Source organism: Anolis carolinensis, chromosome 4 (genome assembly GCF_035594765.1).
Source record: "Anolis carolinensis isolate JA03-04 chromosome 4, rAnoCar3.1.pri, whole genome shotgun sequence".
Taxonomy (NCBI): domain Eukaryota; kingdom Metazoa; phylum Chordata; class Lepidosauria; order Squamata; family Dactyloidae; genus Anolis; species Anolis carolinensis.
Genome location: NC_085844.1, coordinates 242,268,704 through 242,283,138, shown reverse-complemented (window position 1 = coordinate 242,283,138; position 14,435 = coordinate 242,268,704). Strand labels below are relative to the sequence as shown.

The following is a 14,435-nucleotide window of genomic DNA, read 5'->3' as shown; positions in this document are numbered from 1 at the left end:
GCTGGGAGGCTGGTAAGAGCAATAGCCTCCTAAAGTATTTTATCCAAGCTCTGAACACAGGTCTGTTGTAATGCTTACTTACCTCTAGGACCAGGATCTCCCAAGTCCCCAGGGGGTCCTTTGTAACCCGGGGGCCCACGAGCCCCAGGATGCCCCACGCTCCCAGTTGCCCCAGGGGGACCAGGGGGACCAGCAGGCCCCGGGCGCCCCATGAGCCCAGGAGCCAAGGGCTTCCTCAGGTTAGCAGCTAACTGGGCAATTTGCTCTGAAATTAAAAACACAAGACTGTATTATAGATTCTATCACATGAATTTACCTGGACATCAAAGAAATTCCATGCATTCCCCCTCGAGGTCTACCTAATGTCTGCTATGTCATGAAGAGTGTTCTGATGAGATGAAGACTTTTGCTATTTCCTCAAAGTTTTAAGATACATAATTTCGGAGATTTTCAGGGAGATACCAATATGTTGTACTGATTTTATTTCTTTTGGTAATTCATCCTTGAACTACAACTTAAGGTTGTTGTGTGTTTTCCAGGCAGTGTGGCCATGTTCCAGAAGATTTCTCTCTTGACGTTTCGACCACATCTATGGCAGGCATCCTCAGAGGTTGTGAGATATGGGTTAGGGTACATACCTCACAACCTCTGAGGATACCTGCCATAGATGTGGGTGAAACATCAGGAGAGAATACTTCTGGAACACGGCCATACAGCCCGGAAAACACACAACAACCCTGCAATCCCAGCCATGAAAGCCTTCAACAACTTAAGGTTGTTTTTGAAGGGATTCAAATAGAGGAATAACAGAGTAGTACAGTAGATGGCAGCAAATGCAGGCAAGCCAATGAAAATTCACTTGGATGGAGTTCCAACCATCTCTCTCTCAATTTGTGTGTGTCTGGGAAAAGGGGAGATGTCAATGGGTATACTTAAAAATTTACACTAAAGCCTATAGTGCAGGCATGGGCAAATGTCCACCTCCAGATGTTTTGGACTTCAACTCCCAGAAATTACAGCCAGCTCACAGAGAGCCTTGGAGGTTTCTTGTTCATAGTGTCACCATCAGCAATGACAACAAAAACAACACACTGTTCAGGTTTGACCAGTTATTGCTATCCAAAGTACTGGTGGAACTATCCTGGGTGCTGAACCTGTTTGTGAGATAGTATTCAGTGCATTTGCCAGTCCCGGCTAGAGTACACCCATCAAACGAAATCCTCCATAGTTGATCAGAATTTATCTTAATCCCACTGATTCAGTGGGTTTCTTTCTAACCAGAAACTTCCTGCTTTAAAATTGAATCATGAATCTAGTCCTCAAGGCAGTGGAAGAGAACTATGGAGAGTGCCTTCTCAGAGGCTGCTCCCAGATTCTGGAGTTGTCTTCTCAGAGAAGTTACACTGGCACCTTCCCCCACTTTCATTTTGCAGGCATGTAAAGACTTTTCTGTTCTGATAGGCATTTGATGATAGATTTAATGATAGACTGTATATAGCCCATTCCTATGACCGTGTAAGGCCCGTCTCATCTAAAAATGTGTTAGATTTTGTTAATTGTTGTGCTGATGTAGCTGTGGATGTGGATGTGTGTGTATTGAATGGTGCATATTTACATTTTTGATTGTTTAATTCCATGTTAGTTATTATATCTTGAGAATTTTGAACAATGTGTTTTTTTAAATTTCTTGGAAGGCACTTCGATTCCTAAACTGAGAAAAATCCAACAAACAAACAAACATAATGAATTAAATAAATCTAATAAATCTAATGAATTAAACGAGTCTACTGTAATCACTTCATCTCCCTAAAGTTGCTTGTCAAAATACAGTAGAGTCTCACTTATCCAACACTCACTTATCCAATGTTCTGGATTATCCAATGCATTTTTGGAGTCAATGCTTTCAATACATCGTGGTATTTTGGTGCAAATTTGTAAATACAGTAATTACTACATAGCAGTAATGTGTAATGAACTATTTTTCTGTCAAATTTGTTGTATAACATGATGTTTTGGTGTTTAATTTGTAAAATCATAATCTATTTTGATGTTTAATAGGCTTTTTCTTAATCTATCCTTATTATCCAACATATTTGCTTATCCAACGTTCTACCAGCCCATTTATGTTGGATAAGTGAGACTCTACTGTATGGATATTAACATAACATTGGTATCTTCTTGCAGATTTCTGTCTGCACTCACCACTGATCAATCCACCACAGAGTTCTCTTATATGTTGTTCACTGGATTCTTTCCCCTGAAATCAAACAAAAATGTATTGATATATTGACACCAACTGTTGTAGCAGAGTCTCATTGGCTTTTTGTGTGTGTATCAGGAGTGACTTGAAAAACTGCAAGTTGCTTCTGGTGTGAGAGAATTGGCCATCTGCAAGGACATTGCCCAGGGGATGCCCAGATGTTTTACCATCCTTACAGGAGGTTTCTCTCATGTCCCCACATGGGGAGCTGGAGCTGACAGAGGGAGCTCACTCGCTCTCCCCAGATTCGAACTGCTGACCTGTCGATCAGCTGTCTTGCCGGCAAAAGGGTTAAACCCATTGTGCCACCGGGGACTCTGTCTCATTGGCTAATAACAGGTTAAATCTCTTTTTAATTGTTTTCGGAGAAGGTAGATTCCCCCTACACACATACTTGAGCACCAATGTAAAATGCAACAAATGCTCCCAAACTCATCCCACCTCCCGGCCCTAATTCAGCCCAAACCAAAACCAGAAGTAATGTAACATCAGCATCACTTTTAGTTGGATCATGTTCTCCAGTGTGGCCCACTAGGAGATATGGGGGACAAAACTAACCATCTAGCTCCCCACCCACATAGTCATTGCTTGCCCAACTTAGCTACATGCAGAATCACCTTCCACGCTGCTGTCCATTACATGGTTTTGGGCTGCTTACATTGTGACATGTCCCTTCTACACTAGTGGATGATGCTTCATCATTAGACCCTGGCTGTATGTAAGTGTTCACAACAGAATTAACCAAAAGTGTGAGCCAAGGGATCAGGCCTGTGTAGTCAATCTCTTTATGTTCTGTAGAACTTCTCCATGAAGCCAGGGGTCTAGATAAAATGTGTCAAGATGATGCAGAGGTAAAGAAAACTCTTGTCTTTGGAAGAAGTGGGGAAGAAGGCAGGCTTAAAGTACCTGATTTCCTCTCATGCCCAGTTAAACCTATTGCCTAAATAGGGATTATCTCTCCTTTTTTTCCGTGCCACAAATCTGGCAGATCCTTGAGCAGGCACAGACTTCAGAAGATACACGTTGATTTATCTTTCTATACCCGCCACAAATGTAAATTGTTTGATCTTTGATAGACAGAAACAACTACCTAATGGTAGTTGATAATAGAATCTCTGCAGCATACCAACGATGGAAGCTGGTAATAGAATCCTATAGTTGGAAGAGACCACACGGGCCATCCAGTCCAATCCCATTCTGCCATGCAGGAAGATACAAAAGCTGTGTGTGTGTGTGGTGGTGGTGGTGGTGGTGGGGGGGGGGGGGGTTGGAGTCTAACAATTTGAGAATTGCCAGGCCATAGCCCATTTCTTCATCTATCTTTATATGGCAGAGTCCCAAAAACCTCTAGGAAACCCACGTTGGCCATGTTGGCTAAGGAATTCTGCAAGTTTGGATCCAGAAAAGTGACTTTTATCTGGAAACACTACAGATAATCAGAATCAAAATATTTCTTGTTGCTTGGACAGCTTTCACACAAATACTCCAGGCTTGATGCTAAAGAGACCCACGTTCCCACTATGGAAGGAAAAGAGCTCAGTGTTAAGAATGGAGAAGAAATAAATGGCATCATGGAGATACACAAAAGCCTGAAGCAAACTGGCAGGATTCTGTATGAGGTGATGGCTGAAATGTAGGCCTTCAGTAAATGATAAGGCAGGATTGCTTTGTAAGATATCTTTATCTGGACAATACTGTTACACAAAAAGCCTGGAGCAAAGGAAAAAGCTGCTGCTTGCATGGAAAAACTGGGGGAGAACATAGAAAGGTGGAACTGCAAAAGAGACATAGAGGTTATACTAACTGGAGGGCCATGTTTCCCAGTGATCCCAGGGACTCCTTGTTCTCCTTGCAAACCCATTTTGCCTGGATGACCTGGGATTCCTGGCACGCCAGCTGTTCCATTGGGCCCCTGGACTCCTTTAGGGCCCACCTCACCTCGTATTCCTGCCTAGAGAAAGAGAAAGTGGGGAGATGTTGAGTCAGAAGCATGGGTTTGAAGACTATAGTAACCCTACGTAACCTAAGCTGTTCTCAATCTTCTCCCTACCTGTATAATAATCCATCAAGGAGCCTTCTTTGGGTTTGGGATGAAAGATGGCTTATCAACAGAACAATCAATCACACATTTCTAGTGATGGCTGCTATTGTTATCCACATTTTGTTCGATAATAGGCTTGCAAGGATGGCAACCGGCACCTCCCCATATGCAAATAGCAGTTTTGGGGTTGTATGTGCATTTTTTTTTAGAACAAGAGCAAAGGGAATGATTGCAATTTAAAACTCCCACAAGTTCCTTCTATTCCACAATGTCTGTCAAAGGGGGAGGGAATCTGTCATGAGTAAAGGGAAATGGGAAATACATCTGCTATATATATATAAAAGTGTTTTAAACCTTGAAGCTTTTTTATATCACTAATAGATGCCTATACAAATCCTGAGTTCCCTTCTGACCATTCTGTTGAAAATCTGAATGCAAATTTCAAAATATAATAATAATAATAATAATAATAATAATAAAAAATCAGAAACTCCTCAAAGCACAGCAGACAAAAAACCAGTACAAGAAAACCGCACTACAAACTAGAGCTGACAGCTGGCACAACAAAACATTGCATAGAAAGTTCCTTGACAAAATTGAAGGAAAAGCTGATAAGGAGAAGACCTGGCTCTGGCTCTGGCTCACAAATGGGATCCTGAAGAAGGAGACAGAAGGCCTGATCCTTGCAGCCCAGGAGCAAGCCATCAGAACAAATGCAATTAAGGCCAAGATCGAAAAATCAGCTGATGACCCAAAATGCAGACTGTACAAGGAAACTGACGAAACCATTGATCATATCCTCAGCTGCTGTAAGAAAATCGCACAGACTACAAACAGAGGCACAACTACGTGGCCCAAATGATTCATTGGAACTTATGCCTCAAGTACCACCTCCCAGCAGCAAAGAACTGGTGGGATCACAAATCTGCAAAGGTCATGGAAAATGAACACGCAAAGATACTGTGGGACTTCTGAATCCAGACTGACAAAGTTCTGGAACACAATACACCAGACATCACAGTTGTAGAAAAGAAAAAGGTTTGGATCATTGATGTCGCCATCCCAGGTGACAGTCGCATTGACGAAAAACAACAGGAAAAACTCAGCCACTATCAGGACCTCAAGATTGAACTTTAAAGACTCTGGCAGAAACCAGTGCAGGTGGTCCCGGTGGTGATGGGCACACTGGGTGCCGTGCCAAAAGATCTCAGCCGGCATTTGGAAACAATAGACATTGACAAAATTACAATCTGTCAACTGCAAAAGGCCACCCTACTGGGATCTGCGCGCATCATCTGAAAATACATCACACAGTCCTAGACACTTGGGAAGTGTTCAACTTGTGATTTTGTGATATGAAATCCAGCATGTCTATCTTGTTTGCTGTGTCATACAATAAAATGATAATAATGATGATGATGTATTTCTTCAATTGTAAGATGCACCCGAATTACAGTATCAACACCACTACCAAAAATACATAAGCTACAACTGTGATTCTAAGGTGCACCCTATTTTTAGAATGGTTTATATAAAAAAGTGTGTCTTAGAATTGAGAAATACAATAACAATAACACTAAGAATATAGGACAAAATATGGACAATCTTTGTATGCACACAAGGCTTTATTCTACCTTCTGTCTGCAGCTTCCTACTTAATTTCCAGAGTTATTTCTAGTTTTATAGGGAGGAGGGAACCTGCTTCAGACAATCAGTTTATGAAACTTACCTCTCCCTTTTGCCCAGGAGGGCCAGGAGGACCCTAGGGAGAAAACAACAGAGAAAGAAACAGAAAGAGGAAATTACATGTCTAAAGAACAAGTGAAATCTACAATATAAACATAATGACTGATTGATTGAAATATAATAATAATAATAATAATAATAATAATAATAATAATAATAATAATGTGTCCGACATGTGATCCAATACAACAGCCAGCATAGTAATCTTGTTGGCTGTTTACTAATGTTGTTGTGTATCAAATAATTAATAATAATAATAATAATAATAATAATAATAATAATAATAATAATAATAAATCTTTATTTATATCATATTTTTCTCCCTCATGGGCCCCAAAGCAGCTTACAACATATTAAAATCATACAAATAGAAATCAAAATACATCAATAAAAAATATAAGGGAAGTCAAGAAAATCCCTTAACTATCCTTCCCTTTTCCCCTTTTTCCTTTCCCTATCCTTCCTTCCTTCTCCAAATACCTACCCTACCCATTCTACCCATACCTTTTTATATACTGGTTAAAAAACTTTTAATAAAGATAATTAATAATAATAATAAATATAAACATCATTAAAAAAGCAAAATTGAGAAACAACTACAGAAGTCTCACTTATCCAACCTTCGCTTATCAAATGTTCTGTATTATCCAATGCAGTCTGCCTCCCAACCGGATCCACAGCTGTTTCTCTAGGCAGCAACGCGAACAACACAAGTGCAGCCACACTCCCAAACAAGTGGCAGACTTATAAAACATCATGTTTTGGTGCTTAATATGTAAACTCTTAAAGAGCAGGCCGGTTGGTATGAGGAGATGCAGTCAGATAAGTAAGTTGGACCTGAACAGTTTAGGGCTTTAAAGGTCAAAACCAATACCTTGAATTGAGCTCGGAAACAAATTGGCAGCCAATGCAGGTGCCATATCAGAGGAATTGTGCACTCCCTGGGTCTAGCAACTATAAGTAGTCTGGCTACAACTCTCTGGACTAATTGAAGTTTCCAGGCACTCTTTAGAAGCAGCCCCATGTAGAGCCCATTACACTAGTCTAGATGGGATGTATTATGGCCAAGTCCGGCTTCTCCCACCTTTCTCCCAGGCAGGTCACAACCAATGAGATAAAATAGCTAAAAATCTATCTGTCTATCTATCTATCTATCTATCTATCTATCTATCTATCTATCTATCTATCTATCTATCTATCTATCTATCTATCTATCTATCTCTATGCCTACATCTACGTCTACGTCTACATCTATGTATATGTATATATAACCGTTTTTTTTCGTGTCAGGAGCAACTTGAGTTGCTTCTGGAGTGAGAGAATTGGTCGTCTGCAAGGATGCTGCCCAGGGGACGCCCGGATGTTTTAATGTTTTTACCATCCTTATGGGAGGCTTCTCTCATGTCCCTGCATGGAGCTGGAGCTGATAGAGGGAGCTCATCCGCACTCTCCCCGGGTGGAATTCGAACCTGGCAGCTTTCAGGTCAGCAACCCAACCTTCAAGTCACTTAGTCCACTACGCCATCGGGGGCTCTTTATATAACCATTAAAAACATACAAAAGTTGTAATTATGTTACCCATCCAGAATCAGGTTTGTGGAGACCAATTAGCCTACTTTAACAAGAAGGTACAGCAAGAACCCATGTAACTACAGAACCTATATTCTATGGCCAACCCAGCCTTCTATGGAAAAAATTCCAGAAAGTAAGCACAAGTTATGATGGTGAGATTGAGGGGAAACCCTTCCCCTGAGGATGATAAGGCTCCAGTAGGTTACAAGAAGGCTACAGTATGAGATTACCCTGTCCATTCACCTAATCAGCAAGACATGGACTTTTCTGGGATACTCCACTATTCAGTCCACTTCTTCCCTTATTGCATTATGGAGCTCCTAGATGTCACATCACCTACCAGCTCTCCTTTATCACCCGGCAGGCCGTCTGCTCCTGCAATGCCCTGGAAATGGAAAAGGAAAATGAGTTTTGCTACCATAAAAGAAATCATAAAGTACATTGCTTTCTTTCACCTTGTGCTTTCAGACCGAACTTCATGAGATGTCTACTGGGATTGGCAGAAATCTTGTGCACCATTAGAAATCTCTTTGTAGAGTCACCAAATGTGTGGTACTCTCTCCCCACAGAATTCACCAGCTGGCTAACTAAACATAATACAAAATATACAGAGAAATGTGTAGCAATTGCTACAGGCTGGGCATCCCCTTATCTGGAATTCCAAAATACACCCAAATTCGAAATTATCCACATGGGTGGCTGAGATAGTGGTTCCTTCACTTTCTCATGCTTTAGTGTACACACATTTTGATTCATGCACAAAACGATTAAGATTATTGAGTGTAAAATTACCCCCAGGCTATGTGTATGAGGTACATATGAAACATACATGAATTTCATGCTTAGGCTTGGATCCCATCTCTACAATATCTCATTATGTATATATATGCAAATGCAAACATTTAAAAATCAAGGAAAATCCAAAAATACTTCTAGTTTCAAGCATTTTGGATAAGGGGTGCTCAATTAGTACTCTATGATTAGTTCAGTATTCCGTAATTTGGCTTCAAAGGTGGGACTTCCTTGAAGAGAGTTCTTCCCTTTGTGTTCACTAATCCATAGTGATATCTCTTTGACACCACACAATTATAGCACTGGAATTTATAGTTTTGTGAGTGCTACAGCTCTCTGGTAAAGAATTCTAAGTACCTTACCAAACTACAGACCCTGGGATTACATAGGATGGATACATGGCAGTCAAACTAGTATCGAATTCCAGGATTCTTTTAGAATGGACCCATGCCAAGCAAACTTTTTTTATTATCATGTCAGAAGCAAATTAAGGCAAGTTGCTTCTGGTGTGAGAGAATCAGCCATCTTCAGAGACTTTGCCCAGGGAATGCCTAGATGTGTTACCATCCTGCGGGGAGCTTTTCTCATGTCCCTGCATGGTAAGCTAGGGCTGACAGATGGGAGCTCACCCCGTCTTGCAGATTCAAACTGCCAACCTTTAGGTCAGCAGTTCAGCCGGCACAAGGGTTTAACCCATTTTACCACCGCGGCTCCTGACAACTAAACTGATATAACTATGTAGTATGAAATAAATCTCTCACACACAATGATCCATTCCTGACTTTTTAAGTATGTGGCTTCTTGTTTTAAGGACAGAGAGTGTTTGCTTTGCAAGCATATGTAAAATTGTGCACAGAGAGTTCAGGCTATTGGATAGTTGCACTAAACTCAGAGATGTGTGGCATCAGTGACATAGATAATTCCAATTTTTAGCTTACCTGGTTACCTTTGGGTCCAGAGACTCCAGTAGGGCCCTGGAAATAAGGAAAGAACAAATAGATAAATTACTCTGGGCAAAGATTTAAAGTATTTGCTTTTTTTCCAGATAGGAAAGACATGACTTAAGAAAGACTTCACAACAACTGTAGTCTTCTCCAACTCCCACCATCATCCTGCAAGCACTGTTAAGTAAAGGTAAAGGTTTCTCCTGACGTTAAGTCCAGTCGTGTCTGACTGTGTGGGTTGGTGCTCATCTCCATTTCTAAGCTGAAGAGCCGGCATTGTCCGTAGACGCCTCCACGGTCATGTGGGTGGCATGACTGCATGAAGCACCGTTACCTTCCCGCCGGAGTGATACCTATTGATCTACTCATATTTGCACGCTTTCGAACTGTTAAGTTGGCAGGAGCTGGGGCTAACAGAGGGCGCTCATTCCGCTCCCCGGATTCGAACCTGGGACCTTTTGGTCCACAAGTTCAGCAGCTCAGCGCTTTAACACACTGTGCCACCAAAGGCCCCAAGCACCGTTAACGTATGCTATCAACTTCGTTCAGTTAATCTCTGAGGCTGGATCTACACTGCCATATGAAATTCAGATTATCTGCTTTGAACTGGGTTATATAGCAGTGTACACTCATATAATTCAGTTCAAAGCAGATGTGGATTATTTGCTTTGATAATCTGGATTATATGATAGTGTAGATCCATCCTGAGATGCTCCAAAATCCCTTTGCATACTGATATACCAGACTAATACAGCTATGTCTTTGAATTCTGTAAGAAGGTCATATTGCCATGAATGGATGTGGGAGCAGAGTTTTAACTAAGCCTGTCCTTCATGATACAATAGGTCTCACCATTTTAAAAGAGGTGGCCTTCAACTTCTATCATCACATAGAGAAGAATATATATATTTTAAGTACCTTAATTTTTTGTCCAGGGCAAAATGTAAATAACTCTGTTAACTAATAAACCAACAGCAACTTTGACTCAATTAATTAAATCAAATAAATCCTACAGATGAATTGTAGAATAGTCATGTTATTTGAAGTCAACCAAATAGCTTTACCAAAAATATCTTCTGCTTACCCTCTCACCAGAGACGCCACGGAGCCCCGTGGGACCCGGTCGGCCAGGCTCTCCACTTGCACCTTTACGACCCTGGAAAATCAAAAGGGAAACCATTACAGAATAGTGTGGTCTTGCCAATTTGGCCCCCGATGCCTGTCCTCCAAATCTCCCTGAATCCCACTTTTTATTTTACAAATCAATGTGATTTTCTGGCAACTTTTACCCCCTAACGTGAAAACACACAGATTTACCCTACTCTCCCCATAAGCCCCCAAGAACCCTCACTACCTCCAAAAGCCCATTTTCTTCTGAAGCCTTTCTCAAAATGGTATCAAGTAGTCATATGGTATCATTTCCTGTTGCAATGTTGAGAAGCACAAATGAGGTAATTAGGAGGCATTTGGGCTTGCTTTGGAGGAAGTAAGGCCTGTGGGGTAAATTGCTGCCTGGTTCCTATGCAGCTGCCCACCTCTCCATTAAAGCTTGAAAGTTAATTAAACTCCACAGCCAGCATGCATTTCTTCCAAACAGAAGGATGCCTAAGGGACTAGGGTAGCAGTGCTTTCCAAGCTATTTGCTGTGACAGAACAGACATCTACCCCTTATTTACTTGGAAACTGTACTCTATTCTGTCTAAGTATTATTGCTTCCATATAATTCCCTGGAAACTTTCTGTGGGTTGATGGTTTGCAGATCACCACTGGTTGGATAGTCATCAGGGTTGGGCTGGGCTAGAACTTGTTACTTAGTTAAGAATGAATAAATAAAACACTTGGTAAAGATATTAATTATACTTAACTACGTCACATATTGTTTAGTTATATAGGCCCCTTCCACACTGCCACATTATCCTAGGATCTGATCCCAGGTTGTTTTCTTATCCCAGGTTATCTAGCAGTAGAAACTCATATAATCCAGTTCAAAGCAGATCATCTGGGTTCGGATTCTGGAATATAGGGCAGTGTAGAAGGGGCTTAAGATATTTCAAAGACACGTCACATTTGCAATTTTTGTCTCTTAATACATCTCTTCAATTCACTTTGGCAGTGTGTTGAGGAAAATGAAGTCAGGATTCTCCCATCTTTTCAAAACCACTGGACACCTATTCTTTGGAGTCAATGTGTGGATAATTACAGGATGTTGTTGTGTGATAAGAACTTCCGCTTGTGGTTGGAGAAGCTGGAATTTATGTTATGAGGTGATTCGATAATCTCCTAAGTGGTTGGTTTATAACAGGCATGGGCAAACTTTGGCCTTCCGGGTGTTTTGGACTTCAACTTCCAGAAATTCCCACCAGTTCACTGGCTGTTAGGAATTGTGGGAGCTGAAGTCCAAAACACCTGGAGGGCCAAAGTTTGCCCATGCCTGGGGTATAATATTGGCCACTATCTTTGGGATGCACCATACCAGATCATAAGGACTGGTCAGAATTGTTTGCGTGCCAAACTTCTGCCAGCAGAAAACCAAAACAGCATCAACTTTTGAATAGATATCTTCTAGATGCAACTGAGTCCTGATAACTTCCCTGCTTTCTAGCAGAAAGTTATCCAACTATGGTCCAAGTGTGAAGACCTGAGCTGGGCCAGAAAAGGAGCTGTACTGAATATATGTTTCTTGGTGGGCTATTTTGTGAGGTCTAGTTCTCATCAAAGGAGTTCCCAAAATGTGCCATGCTTAACATCTGGTAATCACAACATGGGAAATTCATTTAACCCTGTTCAAATGTATTGGGGTTGCTCCTTGACTGACCTGGTAGCCTCTTACACCCGTCACTCCCATGGGGCCTTGCAGACCCATTGCTCCCTGTGGAAATAAAAGAAAAAAAAATAAAGAGACAGGAGTGAAAGAATACTCATATCAACAACTCAGTCTCTCTTTTCCTCCTGACCACTTAGTTATGTCGAACAGGAAGACTCCGTCAGCATGATGTATTGGTTTGAGTGCTAGACTATGACTCTGGAAATCAGGGTTCAAATCCCCAATCAGTTATAAGAACCCACTAGATGACATAGGACAAGTCATATATTCTTGGCTTCAGAGAAATGCAATGACAAAACCCCACGGAATATATTTTGTCAAGAATTTTTGCCAAGAAAACCTTGACAGAGCCATTTTAGGGACACTAAATTGGGAACAACGTGAAGGCACATTTAAGTTGTTCTCAATTTATAGTGGCCCTAAGGCAAAGATGTTCTCAACTGTTGGTGACCTTAAGCAAATGGGAATGGGACCTGGCAGTTGTAAGATATTGTTGGCTCTAGGTCTGTGTCCTTTAATGCAGTCTGTCTTGTTTTATTTCTTATGTCTGTATTAAATGAAAAGCATCTGGCTTGTAGACTCCAAGTAGCAACCTAAGGGTTACAATATTAAAGTTCTCTTGCTCAGTTCTCAACATCTGACAGCCAAATTTATCATCCACAATGTCTTTTTGCAGACACTGGATAGAGCAGACAAAACTTTTGATGTAAGGATATCACAATGAAGCTCATAATTAAGTTCAAAATGAGAAACTGCACTGAACTTACTATGATCCTGCAATTATCCCAGAAATAATGATATTAATAACAATACTAGAAGCTTGTCTTTGCATGTCTTCAAGTCATTTCAGACTTACAATGAATCATAAAATCATAGAGTTGGAAGAGAACTTGTGGACCATCCAGTCCAACTCCCTGTCAAGAAGCAGGAAAATCGCATTCAAAGATGGCCATCCAGCCTCTGTTTAAAAGCCTCCAAAGAAGAAGCCTACACCACATTCCGGAGCAGAGAGTTCCACCGCTGAACATCTCTCACAGTGAGGAAGTTCTTCCTAATGTTCAGGTGGAATCTCCTTTCCTGTAGTTTGGAGCCATTGTTCCGCATCCTAAGTCTCCAGGGCAGCAGAAAACAAGCTTGCTCCCTCCTCCCTATGACTTCCTCTCACATCTTGATACAAGGCCATCATGTCTCTTCTCAGCCTTCTCTTGTGCAGGCTAAACATGCTCAGCTCTTTAAGCCACTCCTCATAGGGCTTGTTCTCCAGACCCTTGATCATTTTAGTTGTCCTCCTCTGGACACATTCCAGCTTGTCAACATCTCCTTTAAATTGCAGTGCCCAGAATTGAACACAGTATTCCAGGTGTGGTCTAACCAAGGCAGATTACAGGAGGAGCATGACTTCCCTGGATCTAGACAATAGACTCCTAGTAATGCAGGCCAAAATCCCATTGGCTTTTTTAGTCTATGACATGACCTTGTTGGCTCATGTTTAACTTGTTGTCTACGAGGATTCCGGGATTTTTTTCACACGAACTGCTATCGAGCCAGGCACCCCCCTGCCCCCATTCTGTATCTTTGCATTTCACTTTTTCTGTCTAAAGTGGAGTATCTTGCACTTGTCCCTATTGAACTTCAATTGTTAGCTTTGGCCCATCTCTTTAAACAGTCAAGATCGTTTTGAATTCTGCTCCTGCTTCTGAAGTATTAACTATCCCTCCCAATTTGGTGTCGTCTGCAAACTTGATGATCGTGCCTTCTAACCCTTCATCCATGTCATTAATAAAGATGTTGAACACAACCCTGGATGGAACCCTGCTGATGGCGCTCCACTCATGACTTCTTTCCAGGATGAAGAAGATGCATTGGGGAGAATCACCCTTTGGGTTCATTCACGTAGCCAATTACAGATCCACCTAACCGTAGTTTTGACTAGCCCAAACTTGACTAGTTTGTTTGCCATGGGGGTGATTCTAAGGCAAAGTTAATATGACTCTAAAGCAAAGCTAATGTGGGGTTTTCTTGGCATGATTTCTTCAAAGTGGGTTTACCATTGCCTTCCTCGGATGTTGGAAGATCATGAGGAGCAAAGGAAAAGAAAAATTAATACAACAAATCAATGCTTTCTGATTTTGCTTCCCAATAAAAAAGCACAACATATTTAATACATAACAGTCACAACACCATACTGTTTTGACTTATTTACTTGTCTTTCACCAATTAGCCTTTGTTTTCCCTCTTCCCGGATTTGTTATAAAG

At 41.2% G+C, this 14,435-nt stretch overlaps 1 protein-coding gene across 1 annotated transcript in view; it reads right to left on the bottom strand.

The window, feature by feature from the left end:
* Positions 1-14,435, bottom strand: part of col9a3 (collagen type IX alpha 3 chain) — a 68,924-nt gene that overhangs the window by 3,719 nt on the left and 50,770 nt on the right. Inside the window, exons 23-30 of the mRNA XM_003220674.4 lie at positions 12,171-12,224; positions 10,440-10,511; positions 9,350-9,385; positions 7,960-8,004; positions 6,031-6,063; positions 4,065-4,211; positions 2,203-2,257; positions 83-265 (exon numbers count right to left, since the gene is read on the bottom strand). Coding sequence (XP_003220722.1) covers positions 83-265; positions 2,203-2,257; positions 4,065-4,211; positions 6,031-6,063; positions 7,960-8,004; positions 9,350-9,385; positions 10,440-10,511; positions 12,171-12,224 — 625 coding nt within the window. The remainder of the gene's footprint in view (positions 1-82; positions 266-2,202; positions 2,258-4,064; positions 4,212-6,030; positions 6,064-7,959; positions 8,005-9,349; positions 9,386-10,439; positions 10,512-12,170; positions 12,225-14,435) is intronic.